Source organism: Leucopleurus acutus (assembly GCF_964270905.1).
Source record: "Leucopleurus acutus genome assembly, chromosome: 12".
NCBI lineage: Eukaryota > Metazoa > Chordata > Mammalia > Artiodactyla > Delphinidae > Leucopleurus > Leucopleurus acutus.
This window is the reverse complement of record NC_139154.1, coordinates 26,029,339-26,053,154: the sequence shown is the minus strand read 5'-3', so window position 1 is coordinate 26,053,154 and position 23,816 is coordinate 26,029,339. Positions and strand designations below refer to the sequence as shown.

The following is a 23,816-nucleotide window of genomic DNA, read 5'->3' as shown; positions in this document are numbered from 1 at the left end:
CAGATGTTGTCTGGAAACGTCTGCCAGACAACAGATGGTAAGGAGGAAACGGCATATCTGTCCTGTGTCCAGATGAACTTACTGTCCCACTTCGGGCCTGAGGGTCCTGACGCTGACGTGAGCCCAGACGCCAGCATCCTTCTGAGAAGACAGAAAGAAGGAGCAAAGGCTTAGAGCACGGGGAAGGCAACACACCGCTCCTTTCCTCTGCCCCTGCAGAGTAACTGACAGTAAACCCCATCATTTTGTTCGAAGATGACAAAAACTCTGAATTCCAAGCAGACTGCAGACAAGACACAGACATGACAAAGAAATATAAGGACAGTCAACCAGACAGACACTTGCAACCAATAAAAACCCGGTGAGCTGTTTACACTCTGTAAATAACTCGGAAAAGAAAAGTCGAAAAGCAAGCGGGGCCTCCACGAACCCCCCCCTCTACCCTCCCCTCACTCAGACCCACCCTGGCTGCAGTCCCACCCGGGCCCAGACTTGCCCAAGCTCCTGGGCTTGGGAAGCCGTCCTGTTCACCTGCGGGCCTCTGAGTCCCCGAGCCCACTGCACCCTCTGAACTGAGAGGATAACTGCATGTCCCCGCCAGCTCAGAAGTCTGCCCGGGGACTGACCCTGAGTCCCACTTCATCACCTCCATTACCGTCATGACCTCCATGACCTCTATTACCACCATCATCACCTCCATCACCTCCAACACCTCCATTACCGTCATGACCTCCATGACCTCCATTACTGTCATGACCTCCCTGACCTCCATGACCTCCATCACCACCATCACCTCCATCACACCATCATCAAGGGCACCCTCACAGCACAGGACAGGGGAGCCGTCCTGAGATCCTGGAATCCACCGGGAAGTGCTATGAACTTAGCAAAAGCAGCTCTCCTCCTCCTGGTCACACAGATACATCCTGGCCGTGCTGAACTATCAGAGACATCATCCAAAGGTGGGCTCTAATCACAGTGAAGCCACAGCTCAGGTCATTAGGTAACTCCTGGCAAGGCTGCTCTGTGGAAAAGGGCTGACCCCTCCCAGGACTCCTCAGCCCAGAGGCGTTGAGAAGCCCAGGGAGGGTCGCCTAAACCCTTCTGTCCCCTCCAGGAGGTGAGGAAGCTGGGGGAGGGGAGCCCTGGAGATGCAGCAGGGGCGCATCAGGGTGCAAAGTCATTTGTGTGCAAAGGCCATTCTCACTGTGCATCCTGACACCACGCAGCTGCCCCAGGAAGGCGGAGAATCCTTCTCAGGCCAAGAGGAAGGCTAGTCGTGTTGACGGCTGCTCACCAGGTAGTCCTGGATGTCAAAACAGGCCAAGAAAGGCCCGTGCTCCTGGACTGACGGGCCCACGGCCGGAGGGACAGACGCCCGTCCTTGCTGGGGGATCTACATCATCAACCCGCAACTGCAAAGCCCACCCAGGTGGTCTGGACCTACCTGCACAGCATCGACAGGCTTATCAGTAAGTTACAGACCTAACCAGGAAATCTGGACAGGATTTTGCCTCTTTATTCCAAGTGTGGCGAGGGGAGTCTACAGCTGAGTGGGTTTTCAGGGCAGAGGTCCCCAGTCCCAGGAGTGACAACAGAGGCACAATAACAGCCTTGGAGGGGCTGCGTCCCTCATCACCCCAAGTGGCCGCAGCAGCCTCCGCCCACCTCCCGCCCACCTTCCCCATCAGGTGCACGAGACACAACACTCTCTATGGACACACAAAGCCACGGGGTGCCTGTCCACCCCGACGGAACAGCAACTGCTCGGAGGAGAAGCTGCGCTGAATGATGGGACAGAGCGTGAACGACCCAGATTTCCACGGTCACAGCCACCCAAGCCCAACTAAGCAGTCAGCCCAGGCCCGGGACTCTCGGAAATGGGGTCTGTGGGCAGCACAGGACAGGGGCCCAGAGCATGAAGTGGGTCAGAGTGACATATGTGAAGGTCCTCGGTCACCGTCACAGCCCCCGAGGTAACATTACAGCAACCTGGGGAATCTATTCAGGGTTCTCATTCCAGCTGATAAGAACATGCTGGGCACCATGACTCGAAGCCCCATCCACCAAAGAGACGGTGGCACCCTCCTAAGTCAGAGCTGCCAATCCTTCCCGGCAGGGAGCAAACTGAAGGAATATGCAATCCCTGTGTGATTTCAGGGAGAAATCGGCCTTTGTTAACCTTTATTCGGAAGTCTTCAAATACGACAGTATTCAAACTGAAAAACACATGCAGCTGTTATCAATAAATCAGGAGCCACTGGTTTGAACCCATCATCAGGGAAGTTACAACAACCCTTCACACCACTTTTCTTTTTAAAGTTTTTCTTTTTTTTTTTTGATGTGGACCATTTTTAAAGTCTTTATTGAATTTGTTACAATATTGCTTGCGTTTCATGTTTTGGTGTTTTGGCCGGGAGGCATGTGGGATCTTAGCTCCTCTGACCAAGGATCGAACCCGCACCCCCTGCACTGGAAGGCCAAGTCCCAACCACTGGACCACCAGGGAGGTCCCCGCATCACTTTTCTGAAAATGTAAAATTCACGCCTTAGGGCTCACACTCAGGGACTCTGCCCTGAATCATGCAAACGTCCTGACACAGACGCCTCGGGGCACTTGCTCCCCTGCGAGATCCCCACATAGGATGCAGCACTGCCCTGCCAGCACCCAGGCCGGGGGGCCACCAGCAACTGGGAGACACGAAATGCACCCCAGCCTTGATGAGACGGTCTGACCCTCCCACCTACAGCTGCAGAGACCGGTGCCAAGCCCAGCCAGCGATTTCCACAGCTGGTTCCATCTGCAAAGGTAACCGCAAATTAGCCACAGAAGCGGGGAGGACGGCTCGCAGCCAGCATTCCCTAAAGTGACAGCAAAGAGAGGAGACCCCTGCTTTCGCCAACATGGGGTACTTCATGCAGGAGCACAACAGGCCCACAGAGCAGCTTAGGGGCCCCCAGGGCGTCCCTGACTCACAGGACAACTCTAACTGCCATGAGTGACCCCCCAGTAACCAAGCACACCTCATCCTTGATGCAGTGAAGGCAGTGAATAAAGAGACGCCAAACCAAACAGTTAAGATAAAGCCCTGCAGTTTGGTAGGGGGAAGGGGGTGTATGCTGCATCAGTTACACAATTTACACACAGTGGCCCGTGCACCATTACACATGCACCGTTACACAGAAGCCACAGCAAAGCTCAACAGTATCATTCAGGATTGAATCACAGACCAGACACTCTGCTTGAAATAAATTGTAAGTAACAAAAGATATGTCCTCAAAGCAAAAGCACAACTTCAAAAGTCTACAATCATTTAAAATACTCAGTGGGGTGCGGAGCCGCTGTCCCATTGGAGGGGACACCAGGGGACACCCAGGCCCCACCCAGGCCCACTCCAGCCGGAACTGGTAACTGAATTTCCAATGAAATGCTAACTCTTTGTTAAATAATGCCATTTAAAGAGAACGATAGTCCCCACAGCCTGGAATATAAATCTGGTAACATGCCAAGCGGATCAGAAAAAGCAACAGTCCGATTTCCATGCAGTGAATTTTCAAACGCTCCCCTAACCCGGCTGCGCCCCGGACGCCGCCCCGAGGGCACGTCAGCCCCGAGGCCGCACTGCCTGGTCTTCCCTGAGATGAGCTCTGAGTCTCCCACCCTGGCATCACCCCCCACCACGAAGGCCTGCAGGTGACGGAGAAGGGAAGCACCCCTCCCCCACGGTACGCCTGCCGCCGCAGAAAACGGACACCCGGGCAGGCGACAGTTCTGTAACCACTTACCTCTGGGACTCTGGGCCCTCCTCCTACCAACAGCTGGATTTCACTCCATTCCGGGCGGGGTGGGGAGGGGGCAGGACTCCGTGCCCGTCAGGACCCCGAGAACAGCCTGCGGACGAGGAGGCCTAGCGGGAAACCCGCGCTCTCGGGGTTCAGCGGGATCCTCAGCACGCCTTCCTGAAGCCCCCACCGGTCACCGCACTGAGGCCCCCAGAGCCTGTGCTGTCCGCACATCCCGTCACTGCGGCGGCTCCGAGGCTGTCCTGGCGTCGCCCCAGACCCTCCAAAAGCGCATCACGTGGGCACAGATCGCCCGAGGGGTAAAGAGCTCGCGAGACTTCAGCCCCTGACCGAGGGGTAAAGAGCTCGTGAGACTTCAGCCCCTGACCGAGGGGTAAAGAGCTCGCGAGACTTCAGCCCCTGACCGCGGTGTCTGGAGCTCCACCGCCAACGCCGCCGCCCCCAGTCGGCTCCTCGGCCACCGGCGGCCCTTGGAACTGGGCTGAGGTGTGTCGGCGTGTGACACACGCAGCAGGCTCCGCACTGAGCCTGGACAAAGAAGGCAAAGCACCCGTTAACGTTCTGTACCGAATGATGCTCACGTGCTCACACTTTGGATGAAGTGCGTTAAATAAGACACATTATTAAACCTATTTCATCTGTTGCTTTTTAACTTTTGTAATGTGGCCACTAGAAAATTTTAAATTTCACAGTTGGCCCACATTCTACTCCTACAGACAGTGCTGCCTGGAGTATAAAATTCAGAATCCGAGCCATCAGAAGACTTTATTTGAACACATGGTTAATCCGTTAGCTTTTTGTAAATGTTTCTGAGACATGTAAGTGCAGATGTCCACGGGAAAAATTCTGTATTCCGTCCGTTTCCATGACCACAAATTGTGGAGCCCTGAGGAAATCTGGGCCCGATTTTAACGCTCAGTCCAGGGTGGGAAGCCTCAGATGGACGGCAGAGGCTGCTGCATAAGAAAACTGGACAGGAAGACACTGGCGGGGACCCGGGGTCACAGACCACATTTCCATAATGTTCGTTTCACCGTGTGACTGGAGAGCCCTTCAAACGTACAAAGAGCCCACGGCCAGTCTCCCCAGACTCGGGGCGGTCACCCGTGTCGCGCGGGCCTCTGCGGTGAGCGGCTACCTCCGGCTCCAGCCCTGAGTGACAGCACGCCTCCCTCCCCGCTCTCCACGCCGCCCAGCTCTCCCTCCACATACTCTCCTTACATTCCGCCGGGAAATCCTCCCGCCAGCCAACCTCTTTGACAATGTAGCAAGCGACAGCAGGGCGTATTCTGGTTTCTCCCCCAGCTGGGCAGCCTGGTGAGGAGGAAACGATGGGACCTCGGAGGTGACGGGAGAAGGACTTGACCCCCAGCTCACACCTTGCCGTCCCGCCCAAGCAGAGCCCAGAGTCAGCCTGGGTACAGGCCCCACTGCACCCCCAGCTGTGCTGGCTCCTGCACTCCTCTGGGCCTGCAGAGTGGGGGCAGTCACAGTGCCCAGGTCGCTGAGCTGTCACAAGGACTGAGTGAATTAATGAGCTGAATGTATTGCTTCTGTACGAAACTCTTTCCTAAAGGAGTTATTTTTAAGCGAACGAATGAGCAGAACAGTGTCAGGCTCCTAAATAAAATGGCTGCAAAAGACCCTCTGTCTCCAGGTCCCCTGTCCAGCTGGTCACCGACCCTCCTTCCAAGACCACGTCTGCTCAAAGCACCTCGGGACCCCAGGCCTCCACGTCCGTGTTCCCTCTCTACCCGGCCGGCTCCCAGGTGGCAGGGCTCCCCAGGCCTCTGCGCTTGTCTGCGAGCTGGGAAGGGCTTCCAGGAGACATCTCCCCAATCCCTCCAAACTTTCCCGGCCTCTGTGGTTCGGGCCAGTACTGCCCAAGGCCGGCATCCACGCCGCCTGAGGACTCTGACAAGCCAACGCCCGGCTGCACCGGGACCGGGCACGTCAGGACCTCTGGGATGGGCCACGCTGCAGCATTTGGGGGATTTCAACGTGCAGCCCAAGTCCAGGAGCACCGGGCTAACACCAGACCATGGCTGCAATGCTTTCAAGGATGATTTCTTCCATAGGTAAAGACATCCTCTATAGATTGCAAAGAAAGCTCACTGCCTTTTTTTAGCCTAAATTCATCCAATTAGAGGATAAAATACACACATCACAAAACGTCTCCACTGAAGCTGAGCTTGTTCAGCTGCCACTTCACTCGCTCTCTTGGCCGCATCCCCATAATGCCCGCAGCCTGAGCTCCAGGGGGTCACAGACTGGATGTCAGCCTCTGCAAGGTCACAGAGCCGCATGGACGCCTGGAGGGGAGGCACAGCCCTCCTCCCCCGGAACACAGGCGGGGGGCACAGAGCAGGCACTCGGGACAGTGACCTGAGCTCCTGTCTCTGCCTGTCCCTGAGGGAGGGAGCCCCGCACCCGTGGTCGGTGAGGCGCTGCGGGAACCCCTGAGCTGAGGGGGTTACAAGTGCAGATGACTGTCAACGTGAATGTAAACAGCAGCATGTTTAATCAACGACGGAGGCTCTCATTAACCGAGTCCAGGAGCCAAGCCCAGTGGGACGGACAGTGCTCCCAACGTCCGGCGGAGGCTCTCATTAACCGAGTCCAGGAGCCAAGGCCCAGTGGGACAGACGGTGCTCCCAACGTCCGGTGGAGACGTCGGAACGGTCAGGTGGGCAACGGCCGGGGCAGCGCTCAGCCAGGCCGCTGGGCCCGCTGCCCGCCCCTCCCCCGCCCCGGGGCCCAGAGCACCCGCGGATGAATAAACAGAGAAGGGAGAGAGGAAGGAAGGGCCTGGAGCTGCAGCTGATCAGTGCAGACGGCGTCTCAGACCACAGCTCACCTGGGCTCGGCCTGCTCCGCAAAGAACAAAAGCAGGACTGCTTTTCCTTGGTAGAGTCACCAATCAGAACCATTCCACAGCCTGTCGATTCACCTAAAATAAATGTTAAACCAGCGAGGTCTCTGACACTGCAAATATCTGAGACTTGAGAGAACACCAGCTGTAACCAGCGCAGCAGCTTCACTTTCGAATACGCCCCCGTTGCGTCCTGTCTCCTAAGTCCTGGATGTGTGTGTCAGCCTTAGAAATGATCCCTTTCCCGTTTTTAAATGCCGCGGTTTCTGCCCGACTAATGCCATCTTTAATTATACATCATCGAGCACCTTACCGTGATCTAATGGGGTCCATCACTCATCAAAACGGCCCCATCGGCAGCCACGGTCCCCAGAGCCAGTTACGCAAACCTCGCTCCATTTGTCACAAGTGTCCACCTGCACCTGCAGACACCGGCACACACACCTCGAGCCCCAGCATCTCACCAACTTGTCCAGAAGACATGATCGCACGATGCCAGCTTTCTACCGGCCCCATGTAGCACAGGGACAGCTGGCGACACTCGGGCCTCCACCCGGGTGGCCACACGTCCAGGCCCTTCATGCCATGCGCTCTGCCTGGGCCGCACCCAGAAGGCCAGCGCTGCCCGAGTCCCGCGGCAGCTGGCGGTAGAGCCAGAGGGACCCGCGGGGACAGACAGGCTGCAGGCGTGGACAGGCCTTTCCTGTCGCCAGAGGACACAACGGTCCAGCTGGGTGGGCTTCCTCGGCACACGACACATTTCAAGCAAACTAAGGTCCGCAGAGGTCAGCTAGTCCCCAAACTTTCATTCAAAGGGATGAACTGCCCACCAAATGAATGACTGTAAATGTGTAACTTACAAAATGATACATATATACGTATGTTTTCTATATATTAGTATATGTGTGTGTATATATATATGTACACGAATCCGTTTACATACATTGACGTGTATTCAGTACTGAGTGACAATGAACAGGTGAGGCTCTAATTCCGGACAATTTACCTAAACAGCTGAGGATTAACCTCATAAGAGAAACTCAAGTTACTAAACCAAGTGCCCTAAGGCCTAGAATCAGAAAAATATAACTAGAAAGGCCACTCAGTGGACAATTAAGAATAAATCACTTTTGAAAGAACTGGGAATCGTGACAGTGTGAGACCTCGTACGTACGCCCTCTTGTATAATTCACGCGACATCTTTCTCTGGCCCCTTTGTGGGTCTATGTTTAGAATTCCATTTAGGGCAGCAAGATTTTCACTCAATGTGAATCAGATGTGTTGACCAAGCAGCAGATGGGAAATAACAAATACACACAGAGCGTTTCTCTGCTGTGCAAGCAGCACAGCTCATCCCGGGCTGCCCGTGGCGCGTGGACCCAGTCCTGCCTGCAGCGTGCTGTCCATGCACCTGCTCCCCGAGGGCCCCAGCAGCAGCTCTCTGGACTCACGTCCTGCTAACAAGCCTCCCAGTGGCACCGATAGCTGTGATTCCAAGAAACAGGCATTTCGGCCATTTCTTTCTCCTTCTAAGGAGGTACAGCCAAAACCTCTCTCTTTTGGACAAAAAGAAGACCCACTCTCTGACTCACTCCAGGGTCACCAAGAGTGGAAAAAGGAATAGAAACCAGAAAAAAGGGAGAGCCCAGCCCTCCCGCCCACAGTCAGTGACTCCCCTGGGTGGGTGAGGCTTCCAGTCCCCTCCCCGGCTGGGGACACTGGGAGCAGAGTGAGCTGAAGGGGGGCGGTTCGTTACTTTATCCCGAACACCCCAGAGTGTGTGGCTCCAGTGGGTGAGGCAGAATGAGATGAGAGGGACATCCCAAGCTTGGGGAGAAGGGATCGCAAGCAAACATCCATATGCAGACTCTGCGGGTCCCCCAGCCCTTGCCCCCAGGCCCCTCCCCAGGCTCCCAGCCCCACTCTGTTGGGGGTCATCCATTCCGATACTTATTACAATGAAAACTCAAGGCTCAAGAGTAACACCAGCCCCGCCAGCCCTGCCAGCAGAGGTTCTGAGGTGCTCATGCACAGCCGGGGTTCTCCCGGCTCCTTCTAGGTAGGAAGCCGCCAGGCCACAGCCTTGAGGTGCCCAGGCGCCCACACTCTGCTTGGTCAGCACCTTGCAGATGAGGACTCTGCAGCACAGAGGTCACACCGCGCCCCAGCACGGGCCCAGGCACACCTCGAGGCTGGGTGGAGGGGGCATCAGCCTGGCCCCAGGCAGCCCACGTGCACCGATAACCATCACCTGTCCCGGCTGCCAAGGCCCTGCTCCTGTGCAGGGCGCAGACCCAGGGAATGGCGCGGGCCTGACCCTGATGAACTTGCAATGTGCATGGGTGAAAAGACCCAAGACCCCAAAGGCAATCAGGGAATAGGTTCTGGAGCACAGACATTCAATGAGAATGTAGGAAACTGGCTCCGGGAGTGCACAGGGCCCGTGAGTGCCAGGAGGTAAATGGGGGACAGACAGTAAGGGCAGGGCAGCCGGGCGGGGGTGTAAGAAGCAGGACAGACCACGTGTGGATGCTCCTCTAAAGCATCCCAGGGACACAGGAAGGAGGCGTGGACACACCTGCGCTCGACGCTGGAGAAAGTGGTGGTCTGACGTAAGCCAAGGGCAAACGCCCAGCGGGAAGGAAGAGCAGGACAGTTACTGGCCGTGCAGCTGGGGCCCGGGTGGGGCAGGACAGGGACCTAGAACCTGCCCAAAGGGAAGAGTGGAGGGCACCTGTGGCCCAAACGGCATCGCAGGGCGGTCACCCGGCTGGGGGCACAGCGGACTGGGGACAGCGGCACCGGTGGGGAGTTTGGCCGGCAGGGACCCGGCCGGTGTTGCAGGGGCAGAAAGGAAGATGTTAACTGTTCCTCCCGGGAGTCATGATAAAACTTGGTGACGCAGACACAGGTGAAGGGGGAAAATCAAAGACTACCCCAATTCCCAGAAGATGTCAATTCCAGGGCAGGCCCTTCCACTCAGCTCATCAGACAGCCCTGCCGTGAGCACGGGACCAGCCCAGAGGCCCAGGCTCATCTGTCTCCCCGTCCCACCTGTCTCACCCACAGCCCTCAGCTCCAGGCACGAAGGGTGCCGGGAGAGCCTGCCTGACCATGTCCTTTGCCCCACACCCGTCTCTTAGTTCAGAACCTTGTGCCACTTTTCTGCTGTGTCCAGATCCTGGCCTGGCACCTGACAGGCTCCTGGACACGAACATGACTCCAGCCCAGGTGGGCCCCTGGCTGCAGGTGGACACATGTCACTTTTAAAACTTCTTGTCCATTTATATTTTCAGCCTCAAACAAATCCCAAGTTTTCACACTTGCTATTTGAGTTGAAAACCCAAACGTTGGCTTCCAAGCATAAGGTGCTGTCCTGCTTCTCACACTTGCCTCATCCAACTTCTCCGTCCTACAGATCCTGGGCACAAATGCAGCCCAGGCCCCAGCACCTGGGCAGAGCAAGCCAGGGGTTGAAAAGGTAAAAGTCAAGCTGCTCAGGGAAAATGAACTCCGGTCATTCTAGGGCTCCAGGCGGTTTCTATCCAAACTAGTCATCCAGGCCTCATCCTCACAACACTTACTTTAAACCTGACTTACTTTTTATTTAAATCTGTTCCAAATCAAACCTCACGTAACTGCCATAATTTTTTTAGTGGACCGCTTGGCATAAATAGAAGAGATCATTAAAGGAAACATGTGTTAACATAAAGCCCATCGCCAGGTGCCAGCAGGGACGTCTGTGGCCACCGCGGCAACCCCGCTGGGAGCAGCAGCGCCCTGTGTGACCTTCCCCCTCTCTGTCACCAGACCAGGTCACACTCCATCAGCGAGATGCCACCTCTGTGCTCACTGGTGGTCTGTTTCCAGGTGGTGTTAACAGGGCACAGGCCACGTGCCCCTCCGGTCCTGACACCTCATGCTGCACGAACACACTGGCTTTCGTTACCTTCAGACGGGCTTGGGGAGGGGAAACAGGTGCAATTTTTAGGTCATGTAGAATTGGGAGGATGATTGTAAAGAGTTAAGGAACCCAACAGTTTATCCAGAAACAGTAGATATTTATGTCTTATGTAGACGTCTCTGGAGCACGTGTAGGGACAAGGTGGTGGTACTTCAGCTTTGTGTGTAGGAGAAGTGAACGCAAGGCAGCTGTTGCCGCCGGGACGTCTCCGCTGTTTCAGATGCGCCTCGTGCTGCATTTGCTGGTGAGGTGGCAGGCAAACTGTGCCACTTCCTAGGCCAAAATAATTCTTACCCCAAGTACCTGGTGCTGGCTGTAGTGCCTGGTACATAGTAGGTCCTCAGATATGCATTCAGTGAAGTAGAGAGACCTGCATCACCGGCCCATCTGCACGGCTGTGTGACGGCCCCCTGTGCCCCCAGTATTCCCGCCCGGCTCGGCACCGCCCAAAACCCACCCTCCTGTCCCTAGCCCCTCGGCTCCACAACAACACACACCTGCTTCTCGTGCCGGCGTGTTTCTAGATGTCACTCACTGCTTCTGTTGACCTGAATTCCCGCAGCGAATTCTAATTCACTGAAACTCACATACATTCACGGGAGCAGCGCACACACGTCCCAGAAGTAGAAGAGCCAAGATCCTAGTGTCTTCTGTTTGCAGATGAGCACCGTGGACTCATTCCCACCACAAACACTCGGCAGGCGAGAGAACCAGTGTCACTCATCACCCACACGCCAACGCGGCCAGGGTCCAGCTCAAAGATGCAGCCTGTGAGCAGAATCTGCACGAGCTGCTGCTTCACACGCTCTTTTATTCCAACTTTGCTCAGAGGGAGAAGGGAGACATGTCACAGTTCCTAAACCATTCCCCACAGCTGACACCTCTGACACCCTCACCTTTCAGGGTGATTTAGGATTCCAACAGGACAGACGTCACGCGTGCATCAAGTTCTTCAAATCCGAAGATCTACCAAGGAAGGCAAATCTGACGAAAACTGACCTTTGTCTCTTCAAGCGCCATAAAGAGCGTTTCTCCCTAACTGAATCCTTGATGTTTTATTTCAAAAACGTACCTCGAAAAAGAGCACGTTAACTGCGAAAATAAAGATTAAATGCAGATTGAACTGAAGCGCACCCTTGAAACAACTGTATAATTGAGCCGCGATCTCGTCCTGCTCTGGCGAGCCTCACACGCTGGATGAGGAACAACCGTGAGTCCGTCCTGCACACGAGGGAGGTGTAGATGGGCCACCTGTCCTGCAGACGAGCTCGCTATGCTTCCCTCTCAGCACAGCCCCCACCAGTGTGTCGCACTGAGCAGGATCATGTTCCCGGATGCCTTCCTTAAAACAGATGAGCTTTGGGACTTTTTCTCATTTTAAAGACACTTATAAGGATCAAGCACGCTACCTCGATAACAAAGATAAAACCTGGAAGCAATTTGAAGGTGAAACAGATTCAAGCCCTTGGCTAGACGCTCATCAACACTCAACAATCCAGTCATGGGAACTCAGCAGACTTTGAACCTAGAGGCACAACATGCATCTCTCTCTCTCTCTCTCTCTCTCTCTCTCTCTCTCTCTCTCTCTCACACACACACACACACACGCACACACACACACACACACACCCGTAATTTAGGACACTGACCCCACTAGCAGTGAGGTGGGCCTGTGCAGCGCACCTCAGTGGTGATTCGAGGTTTCGAGACGCATGTTAGTGGTGGCACTGAGCCAACGGCCCACAGGGTGCGCTAAGCCTGCACCTGCATTGCCTCTGTCACCCAGTAAAGCAGACAGGTGCCCTCACTCACTGATAAGAAGGCCCAGGACAGCTAAACCATCTGCCAAGCGATTAACACACACCCCACCCCTGCCAGTCCTGGCTGCCCACCAAGTCCCCCACCCTCCATCCTCACAGGACCCTGAGAAGCCCAGGGATCCCTCCGTCGCCTAGTCCGGGATGCCGGTGGGGAGGGGCCGCAGCCTCAGGGGGAGGTGGTCCTGGGTCCCAAAGCCCCCAGAGGTGGGCTGGTCCGGGCTCCGGCCGGATGGCCAAGTCAGGTCTGCTCCCCAACTTGGAGAGTGACCACTTGGCCTCTCGGAATGTCACTCGGATGAGATGCCCAAGGCCCCCGCATCTAACCTTGAGACCCCTGGGTGGGGCTGGGGTGACACCAGGATGGTGGCAGAGCAGAAGGATGGATGAGGACGCATCCCTGAGAACAGAACGGAGCCCCGGACAAACCCCAGGCACCCCGGACTCCAGACCTACAGCTGCCAGTGACCTGCCCCCAAAGCCACCACACTCCCCGGGGACCCCCTCCACCGCACTCCGCACCAGCCCGCCCACAGCAGCCGAGCCAGAAGCAGCTGCAGCTGCGTGCAGAGTGGACCTCAGGGCCCAGGCCCCTTGCTTTCGGACCAGGGTCTCTAATTAACCAGGTTCGTGGTAGGGAGAGGCGTCTAACCAGGAAGCCAGTTAGCCGGTGCATCCAGAGTTCACCTTTCACGGTTACCCCAACTCCAGTGCCCCTGAATGATGGGGTCTCGGAGCTCAGCTTCCCATGTGCTAACCAGCTGCCTCTCTGAGCTGCGGTCGGGAAGCAAGGAGACACACTTACACCGCCCGGCACGCCCCGCACACGGCAGACGCTCCATCAACAGTCACGCATCCCACCGCCCTTCTGAAAACACGTCCCGAAGGACTGGCCGTGCCTCATCTGTCACAAAGGCCGGCGTCTGCCCCGGCGTCACAGAGACCACGGTCACTACTGTCTGCCGTCCCGGGAGCTGCCTGGCTTCCATGAGGCCTCCAGGCCTCTTCTCTGGAGTCCCCGTTACACCCCAGACCAAGCCACAGCCACCCACCCCCACGACGCAGTTATGTCCTAACCCTAACCCTGCACCGGACAGCCAGGGCGTCCACCCTATGGAGGGCTGCCGCCTGGCCAGCCACTGCCCAGGCCATCACTCCTGCCCAGGGAGTCTAGATTCCCAAGCATGTTGATGCAAGTGTGCTTACATACTTACATATAAACATGAACTCTAATTAAATAGTATGCAAACCAAAGAAATCTAAGTGCACAAGAAGTCACTCCTTGGAAAACCAAGGTGACTGCTTAGGAAAGACTCAGCAAAGAGAGACAGCTTTAAAACTGTCACGTCAGCAGGAACAAAACCAGAACACACTGAGGGGGGAGTATGTAAAATCTGGAAGGTGCTCCACTCAGAATTTTTGGAAAGTCTCTTAGTTCTCAGTCCACTTGAAAGAAACAAATAGGAAATCATAGGCTGTGACTGAAAGACAGGTTAGAAGGCAAAGAACAGTCCAGATCCTGCATCCAAAAAATGGCGAGTTATTATACGTGTGTGTTTGTAAGATAAAACGTCTAATAGACACCATTCGTGTGATTCACTCCACTATCTCATTACTGGGTCCCAGTCACACTGGCCGAGAGATACACAGGTTTCCAACTTAAACATCCCCAAGTAACTGCAGGCAAACTAAACAGGTTCTGACGATGTTTCCCGTCAGCAAGAGCCTTACCCAAGCCTTCCAGAGGTCTTTGATTGTGATGACGTCCTCCCTTTAACCTTCACAGAACTCTGGCCGACACCTGCCCCGTGCCCACAGGAACCTCCTGAGAGCACAACGGCTTCGGCCCCTAACGCCAGCTCCATCAGGGGACACACCCGCCTGGCTCACCCAGGATGGTGCCCGGCCCAGTGCAGGTATGTAGCAAAAGCTGTGTACGCCAAATATAAGGCAAGGGATTCCCACCAAAATAATCACAAAAAATTGGAGCTGTCTGATATATTAGAGCCTTATTCAGACACATTAAAAAGTACTCTCTGAATTACTCGGTTGAGAACCTCAAAACCCTCTCGGAAAGACAAGTTGCACTGAAAACCTCCAACAATGTAGTTAGGGTGTTTAAGGGGTCACCTTGCAAAACTGTAAAACAGAACAAAAAACAGATTAGGCCAAGAAACTCAGCAATTGCGATGGCAGCGCATTCAAAGGGCTAAGGCGGCTCTGAGTGCCAGCACAGCATGGCAAGCATTTGCTAGCCTTGGGCATCGTAACACTGTGTAAAAGTTCTGGGGCAGCATAATTAACTGATCCCTGATGCCTCCTCTCAGAGGCACAGGTGAAAGCAGAGCTCCGCCCACCAGGCTGGAGGGTCCAGGCAACGCTGGTGAAAGATGTGAGTGAAAGGTGTGGAAAGTGCTTCAGGAACAAACGGAGTGAGTACATTCCCAGCAGCTACCTGTCACTAAATTAACAAACATTTAAGCGGATACCTGCTAATCTACCCACCTAAAACGTCCACAGGTCCCAAAGGAAGGTTGGAGCAGCATCTCAATGGGAAACGGGACTGTCTTATATTTACAGTCACCGACTACTAAGGCATATATGGTACCCGTTGATAACGAGTGCCCATCTATTACACAGCACGCGGCAACACCCGGGCCCAGGACTTAATCCAGTGGACAGTCAAGTACCAGAGCCTATTTGGAAGTGATGCTCAGTTGAAGGCTTTGCCGCCACACTCACAGACCTGCTTACAGTGCAGCCCTCTATGCGGGACGTCTGGTTGCCCAAAAAGACTCCCAATGACTATTGAAAATCAGTAGATTAAAGGCTAGATGATACTACAGTCTACAGGGCCACTACTTTTTCTTTCCTCTCTGAAAATCATCAAATGTAATATCGGATTTAATTCAGACTCTTCCTAGGACCCAAGCTTAGTCCCCCTGGTGAGTGGGACCTGGAAGAAAGGACCGGGGGTCACACTGAGATAACACAGGAAAAAAGGAAATGTGTTCCAGAGTCCGCTAGGCTCAGACAGCCCTGGACATAGTCTGTTAGCTGTATGTATGTGTCCCGAGAGAAAGTCAACCAATCATCCCAAAATCCGGGCAACAAAAAATTATTAATTCCCTGGTACTAAGTGTTATGAATAAAAGTTGTAAGTTCAGCCCCTTCACAAACGTCTTTAAATGCCACAAATGCCACGGAGCCCAGGAGCTGCCTCAAGGCCAGTTGTTACCCGCCGCCCTCCTGATCAAACACGACTCACAAAACGTCCCCCCTAGAAGCATCATTCCAAAAATCATTTAGTTCTCCAAGCAGGAGGAAGTAACCTGGTTATTTTGCAAATAAAGACCTCTAATTATAATACTTTAGATAATAACAGCAAGGCAGGAAAGAAAAGTTTGAAAATCTGTAATAAGAACACTTGTAGCTGGATTTAATCACAATTAAAACAAATAAATTAACATAAATTAACAAATAAATTAACTCCCGTTCAGCAGTGACCCCATTTATAAACATTCCTTGACTATTCTTGACTTGAGAACGGGCATTCTCCCTGAGCCTCCATTTCCCTGATCTATAGGAAAAGTCCAGTGTGGCAAAGTCTGACTTTTAACTCCAAAGCTTAACCCTCAAGGGCTTAAGTTCCTAACCTCAGAGACACTGCAGTGCTGAGCAATTTGGATGGAGAACTTTCCCCTCACCTCAGCACTTCACATTTGGGAAGGATTATTTAAATGGTTTATACACCACCAGATCTTTAAAAGGTCAAAAGTAGAGGGACACGGTTGTGCTTTCTAAAGTGAATGATATTTGCAATAAACCAAGAATCTTTTCATGCTTTTCTACATTTAAAGAAAATACAAAACATGAGTAGTTCCTTGTTTCTCACTTAAACCAGCATCCCACGGGCTCGCCTCCCTCCAGCAACAGTGCCCAAGGTGGCCGAGGGTGTGAAATGACACACTCTAAGTAGCTCTTGAAACCAAATCACCGTAACCCTCAAGATAAGGTCTTTGAAACAGAAGCAGTCCATGCTGTACAATGTAGCTGCACACACACACACACACACACACACACACACACACACACACACACACCCCTCAAATAGCAACCCAGTGGAAACACAATGGGCCTGAGAACCCAGGGGAGGACCAGGGGCCAAGTCCAGAAGGGCTGAGCCAAGCATTCCTGGGCTCCAGGTTAACTTCTCCCCTCCTGCTAAAGGAGCTTGTACTTTGGGTTCTTGCAACCCAGGCACTCAGTTGCCTCTGCCAGGTCCTCCCTGGCCAGACACCAGGCAGGAGGCCCACCATCTTCCCAGCTGCCAGAACCTGGGAAAACACTAGGTGCTAACTTCAGTCCAGGCGGGCGAGGGTGTGGGGAGGGCTGGTCTGGGGGTCCAGGAGAAGAAGGCTGTGTCTGGGGAGATGGAGGGCCCAGCAAAGTTAAAAGGTGGGGAAAGAGGCCCAGCCTTGCGAGGGACTGAAGGGAAGCAGGGGGGCAGGGAGCCTTGCCCGCCTCAGGGAGGGCGGGAGGCTGCCACACACGCACAGGCCACCACAGAGCAAGTGCAAGCGGAAAGGGATTCCAGGGGAGAGGATGGGCTGACGGCAGGTGCCAAAGAGAATTTCAAAGGGGAGGGGGCGGGAGGGGAGCACGTGATGTCCAAGAGTTGCCAAGTAGGACTTGGAAGGTTACATTCACGGAGTCCCTGGAGGGAAGCAAGTCGAGAAAGAAGGCCATCGCGTAGCACCTCTGGTCCCCTGCCCTTCCTCGCCGCCCTCCCCCCACCAACACACTCACACCTCGGCGAAGCGCATACCCACCTTTGCTGGGGGCGCGCTCCTGCTGGCTGCCAGCTCGCGCAGGCTGGCGTTGGCGCTGGTCGCCGCGGGGAGGAGAACCGGGGAGCCAGAGGCACTGCCCCCAGGACCCGCGAGCGCCGAGGCCGCTCCCGAACCGGGGCCGGGGCCCGGACCAGGACGCGCGGGTGGGCTGCTGCCAGGGCTGGTGCCGGCGCGGGGCCGCTGGCGGATGCCGTCCAGCAGGCGCACCAGCAGGATGTTGGCGGGCAGTTCGTCCACGCCGCAGCCCACGAGGATGCGGCACTCGGGGCAGCGCAGCTCGTGGCGCGAGCACACGATGCTCTCCAGGCAGCGGCGGCAGAAGGTGTGCTGGCAGGGCAGCACCTTGGCCGTCGTATCCAGGCGCTCCAGGCACACGGAGCACTCCAGCAGGTCCAGGAGCGACGACTCGTCCATGTCCCCGCCCAGCCTGTCGCCGTCGCCCTCGCTCTGCGCAGCGGCGGCCGCCCTGGACGCGCACAGCCTGGGCGCTCCGAGCAGCATGGGGGCGGCGCCGGCGGCGGCGCGCACCTCTAGGTCCCGGGGCCGTTGCGGAGGCCGCCGCGGGCAGTGGGCGCCAGGGTCGCGCCCGAGCAGCCGCTGGGGAACCGGGCTGCGCTGCGACTTCCTTCTGTGCGGCTGGCAGCGCCAAGTGGTGCCAACCGGCCTGCGTGGCAGGGACCGGAGCTCCGAGCCCCGCGAGCCCCCTCCAGGCCGCCGAGCCCACCCAGTTCTTCGGCGCGAGGCGCCGCCGAATGCGGGCTACACCTGTCTCTCCGCGAGTCCGCCCCGCACGGGATCCAGCGGTGCTGCCTGTCGGGCACAACACCCGGCGGCTCTGCTCTCGCAGCGGCCAGTCCGATGCCGTGAAGGCGGGGGCGCAGCGTGCGCGCTCCCCCGCACCGCCTCTGTGCGCCCTTGGCCTGCCCGCGAGCGGCTGCCCAGCTGGCGCAGCGGGACCCCTCCTCGTCCTCGGCCGCGAGCACGTGCGCGGGGAGCGCGCGGAGGTCACGGTCACTGCGGGGCACGGGGAAGGGGCAGCTGCGCCCTGGAGCTGCCTCCGCCTGGGCGCACGCAGCCACCAGTCCTGACGTTAGGGCGCTTCCAGGGTCCCCAGGAACTCCGGGGCGCTCTCCCGCGCAGGCCCGGGCCTGTCCCCTCCGGCGCCCGAGCCTCCCTTCGCTCTCCGTGAGCCTCGGAGCGGGATGTTTCCGCCTGACGCCGCCGCGAAGGAAAGTTTGGGCGGCGCTATGCGGACCGCCTCCCTGGGCAGCGCCGGCCAGGAGTCTGGGGACGCAGCCAACACCCGGGCATCCTCCTCGACGACGGCCCGGTCCCCTACCCGGCGGCGCGCGGAAGTGACAGCTCCGGAGCCAGGGTGGGCGCGGGGCGCCGGGCGAAGCGGAGGGGAGGGCGCTGAGGTCCTCCCGGCGACGCGCGTCCAAGACTGCGCCGCTGCCCGCCGGACCCTAGCCTCGCGCAGGGCGCCCTTGGGGACGCGCTCGACCCCCTTCTCGGGAGGCGCAGGCGAGGGGAGACGCGGTCTCCTTCCCGGCGCCCGCCTTCGGGCGCGTCAGAGCGACGCAAGAGCGCACGGAGGCCCGGGGGCCGCGGGGCCGCGGCCGGTGGCACAGATTCCCTGCCGAGCGCTGCCCCCTCGTGGCCGCTCTGGGCCCAGTCCGGGGTCGGCGCAGCCTGGTCCAGGGCAGGACGCTGGACCGTGCACATCTCCGAAAGGGGGCTACAACAGAAGGGCGCGAGGGCCCTACTCCCGGTCGGTCAGGCTGTCTTGCGGTTTGTGAAGCTAAGTGTAGCTTTTTTGACTTTCCAGGGAGAGAGTAATAGTTGTTGAGGCTTCAATGCCACGAACATGCATCTTTTTATTTAATCCTCTAAACGGCCCTGTCGGGTAATTATTTTAACCCCATTTTGCATGTGAGAAAGGTGAGGCTCAGAGTTACGAAATCATTGTGGCTGGATTTTGTTAATGTTTTTGTCTCCAGAACCGAATGCGTGGAAAAGGTCACAGTCCACTATGATACCAGCTCCCTGCAAGCCACATATTTTTACACTGTAATATCCCCAGTGCCTAGGGCAATGCCTGACACATAGTAGGTGTTCAATAAATATTTGTGAATTAATGAAAACAGCCTCCAAATCCTCGCCTAGTGGCGATTTGAATGCACATCTTAACGTCTATGTTCCGGGTGTACTGAGTCACACCCCTGGTCCACGAAGTGAGGCTGCCAGTTCATGGAAACTTTGCTCCTGACCTCTGACGGCCGCAGGAGACTTGCCCCACCTGCCTTCCGGGCTCTCCTAATGCGGATTGTGCACGGTTATTCACATCAGCACTGCCAGTGAGAGATGGAGGCATCTCTCCCGTGCTGCCCGGGGACCCAGACCTTGGGCCAGGCCTCCCCTTAGGGGCCACACATGGCCCTCCTTCCACCCTTTGACCCGCACTCAGAATAACAAAGGACCCAGAATGCTTGATCCAAAAGCAGGTGGCATGGACACAGGACTCGGGGAAGCTGGGAGGGGTGGCAGAGAGCAGGGGCTGTCTAGGGTGACGTGCCCTGGCTGCTTTGGGCTTCAAGCAGCAGAAACCAGCTCTAGCAAGGTTTTAAAAGGAACCGAAGAGGTGATGGGAATCAGGACCCCAGGCTAAGAGCTGGGCCAGGGCACTGCAGGTGGGCCCCGGGGTGGGTGGTCTCCTTCCCTCTCTTGTACCAGCTGCCTCTACCTCCCCACCCACATGACAGGAAACATGGTCAAACTCCAGGAGCATTTCGTTCGTGGCTTCAGCCACTGACAAAAGACGCTCATCTGACACCGTGGTGGGCTGGAAGTTTTAAACCCCTGCCACCCAGCTTGGCCCAGGTGGTCGCTTTCTGGACCAATGTGTGCTGGCCGCAGGGGGGATCATCTGAAGCCTGGCGGCACCTCAGGGGTCACCCAGAAGGAGAGGAAAGGGTTCCAGGACCCGTGGCGTGCTGGGCAGAGGGAACCAGCCCTGCACTCGGCTTCCCTTGTCACACACAACCAGAGCCACAAAGGGCAAACACGGGGCCAGCGAACCCCACCTTTCTCGCCTTGGGCCCCTGCCTTCACCCACTCCCGTAGCACAGGTGGGCTGCAGGCCAGGGGGCCCCAGATGCCGGGAGGGCTGCGTGGCAGGGCCTGGGTGGCTGTGCAGGGCCTGGGGGGCTGTGCTGGGCCTTGCAAAGGTGGACGTGGCAGCCCAGCCCCGCCCCACCTTTCTGCTTTTCCAGAGAAGTTGGGGGACCGCTTTTTAGGTGTGTTCTCCTGTGTTCAACGGTCGGCATCAGTTCTCAGAAAAACACCCTATTAGCCAAACAAAGTGAGTGTGGCCCCACGGGCCCCCAGACCCCCAGGTGGCAGTTTCTGGCTGAAGCAGCCACAGGAGGTGAGCTGCAGCATAAAGGAACTTCAGGGTGTGATCTGAATAGCGGAAGCATTGCAAGCACAGGTTTCTATCACTCAGTTAAACTTGCACGTGTTCAGTCAGCCGGTTGTATCCGTCCACGATGGAGAAGCCTGGCTTAGCCGTTCGTATGAGGAGACCTTGGGAACTCAGGCGCCCACAGCACAATGGGCCAACATGAGTGTCAGCGTGGCCGCCTGGGGAGGTGATGGAATCTTAGGATGCGTGAGGGGATGTGACGGGGCAGGAATCATCTCACCGCACCTCGGGTTGTCGGACCCCATCGGCAGGATTGTTTCCAATTCTGGGGACTAGATATTAATGACAGGATGGAAAAGGATCCAGAGGCCTTGTCCGTGAATTTAGGATGAAGGAATAGAGAGCATCTGTCCAAAGAGGAGACAGCTTGGAGGACACAGGACCTGGCTGCTCAAACTGATGGAGCCTGGGGACCATGGCCCGAGTGTGAGGGTGATTCCAGGAGGTGCCCCCTGGGCAGCCCCGCTGGCTGAAGGTGGCCTGCGGGTGGGAACTGGCCCTGGAATGCCTGACGGCCGTCGCTGCTACCCCAGGTATAAAAGAGGATGAGCCCAGACCCCTGGCAGGCTGGGTCCTCCCAGGGCAACTGCCTCTGTGGGATGCGGGGCCTTGGAAACAGAGCCTGCCCCTTGGGGTGGGGATTCGCGGGTGACATGGAGTGGAGTCCAAGACCAGTCTCTGGGCTTCCCTCAGTCCAATCAGGTGGGGGCTTGAGTGATTACGTGAATGTGAATTTCTCAAACTGATGGAGTGGGCCATCCAGTTAAAGAAATAAGTCAGCGTTGCCTCAGCTCTGCAGGAAGGACCCTTGCACTCGAGCGAGGCGTCTCCTTGTTGCCCACTGCAGTTTCCATAGCACTGTGACAGAAATATTGCAAATGCTTTCAGGTATTAAAAATAATCCTGCCATTGCCTATGTTTTTGTTCACAGTCTTCAAAAGAATTATAATAGGGGCTTCCCTGGTGGCGCAGTGGTTGAGAATCTGCCTGCCAGTGCAGGGGACACGGGTTCGAGCCCTGGTCCGGGAAGATCCCTCATGCCGCGGAGCAACTAGGCCCTTGAGCCACAACTACTGAACCTGCGCGTCTGAAAAGCCTGTGCCCCGCAACAAGAGAGGCCGCGACAGTGAAAGGCCCGCGCACCACAACGAAGAGTGGCCCCCACTTGCTGCAACTAGAGAAAGCCCTCGCACAGGAACGAAGACCCAACACAGCCCAAAATAAACAAATAAATAAATAAATTTATTTTATAAAAAAGAATTATAATAGATTCTCCTCCAGTCTGGAGACACAACACACTTTATTTTAGTTTGGCCCCAGATCTCAGAAGATGCTCGAAGTGTGTGTGCTCTGCACAGCTATTGGCTAAAGCACTGGGACACGTTTAACCCAATAAAGGAAATCCCTTATTTAAATTACAGTCATGAGCAAAATGAATGAAAATTGAATGTAAAGAAAAGCTTCCAGAATAATCACAGCGTAATTGACATTGAATAATATTTAATATCTGGACTCATGTCTTTGGTAGGAGTACATCTTAAATCATCCAAGGGGAGGTTGTCAATTATAAATAACACTGATGCGTTTTCTAGGAAAATGTGAAATATCTGTGAAAGTTATAGAGCTAATGAAGAATCATCAATCTCAGGAAGAACAACAGAGCCTTTTCTCAGATAAGATAATGTTCACCTCCTTCCAAGGAAAGGTTGGAATTGTGAATATGCCAAGCATTTCCACTCTGAGCTGTGGTGAAACACACAAACCTTCTGGGTAAAATGCGTGTTGAATGCCTGCGTGCGCCTCAGCAGACAGGACACACCGCTCGCTCATGGGCCCCAGAAGAGGGACTGGGGACCCTCCTTGGAAAGCCAGGTCACAGCCTCTGTGTGCCTGGGATGAGGCTTCCCCAAAAAGCCCCATGAAGGCAGCAGAGGGGACTCAGATGCACTCACAGACTCCATACCGGGATGTGCACACCCCCCGGCCTCTCACCCGGCCTCCTGCAGCCCGGAGGCTGCGGGCCCTGTGCGGACTCCGCTGGGTCTGGCCTCCATTGGCTTTATCATTAGCCCCTCCCACTTCCTGTAAATGGTACCTATTTCATCTTCCCCAGGTGCCAGGGCTGAATGTGGACCCTGCCCGCGGGACTACGAATACTTTAAACACTGATTTTTCTGGTTTTGTTTGTTTGTTTGTTTGCGGTACGCGGGCCTCTCACTGTTGTGGCCTCTCCCGTTGCGGAGCACAGGCTCCGGACGCGCAGGCTCGGCGGCCATGGCTCACGGGCCCAGCCGCTCCACGGCATGTGGGATCTTCCCGGACCGGGGCACGAACCCCCGTCCCCTGCATCGGCAGGCGGACTCTCAACCACTGGGCCACCAGGGAAGCCCGATTCCATACAAATTTTAGGGTTGCTTGGTCTGTGAAATATGCCATTGGAATTTTGATAGGGATTGCGTTGAATCTGTAGATTGCTTTAGGCAGTATGGACATTTAACAATATTAACACTATGACATTCTGAAGTTACACTGTTTACTCACTTGTTTATCAGTCCCTTGTCTGGTTTTCCACAAGATGCTGGGGACTTAGAACACTGCTCAGCAGCATTAAAGATCTAATAAATAATCGTTGGATGAATGCATGAAGCGATGACTCAAGGAAAGAACAGGACTCCCAGAAGCAGAAGTAAAGGTGTGAACAGTGTTGCCAGGTGGATACTATTTACATTCACCAAGTTTCCACGGCTCTTTCAGGTTTAATCCCCACTGAGCAGAGGGTGAGGCTGTGACCCCGGCTCTGGCACAAGCACGCTGCCCCCGCTTTGATGTTGCAGGTCCCATCACAGCCCTCGGGCCGCTGCCACGAGCATGGCGAGGGGGGAGCCACTCTCCTGGGCACGCGTTGGCAGATCATTGTGTGCTGGCAGCTCAGCCGCGTCCTTTGATGTTTCGTTCAGAAGAAATGCGATCTCTCCGAAAGACGCACGCCCAAATCAAACGCGCGGGGGTCCTCGGCTCCCGG

General features: G+C 55.9%; 1 protein-coding gene across 1 annotated transcript in view; it reads right to left on the bottom strand.

Moving 5' to 3' along the window:
• The window catches only part of SH3RF3 (SH3 domain containing ring finger 3), a gene marked incomplete at both ends in the record, with an annotated part of 201,266 nt that extends 183,455 nt beyond the window's left edge, over positions 1-17,811 (bottom strand). The window contains one exon of the mRNA XM_082851248.1: positions 17,290-17,811. Coding sequence (XP_082707374.1) covers positions 17,290-17,811 — 522 coding nt within the window. The remainder of the gene's footprint in view (positions 1-17,289) is intronic.
• Positions 17,812-23,816: the final 6,005 nt, after the last annotated feature.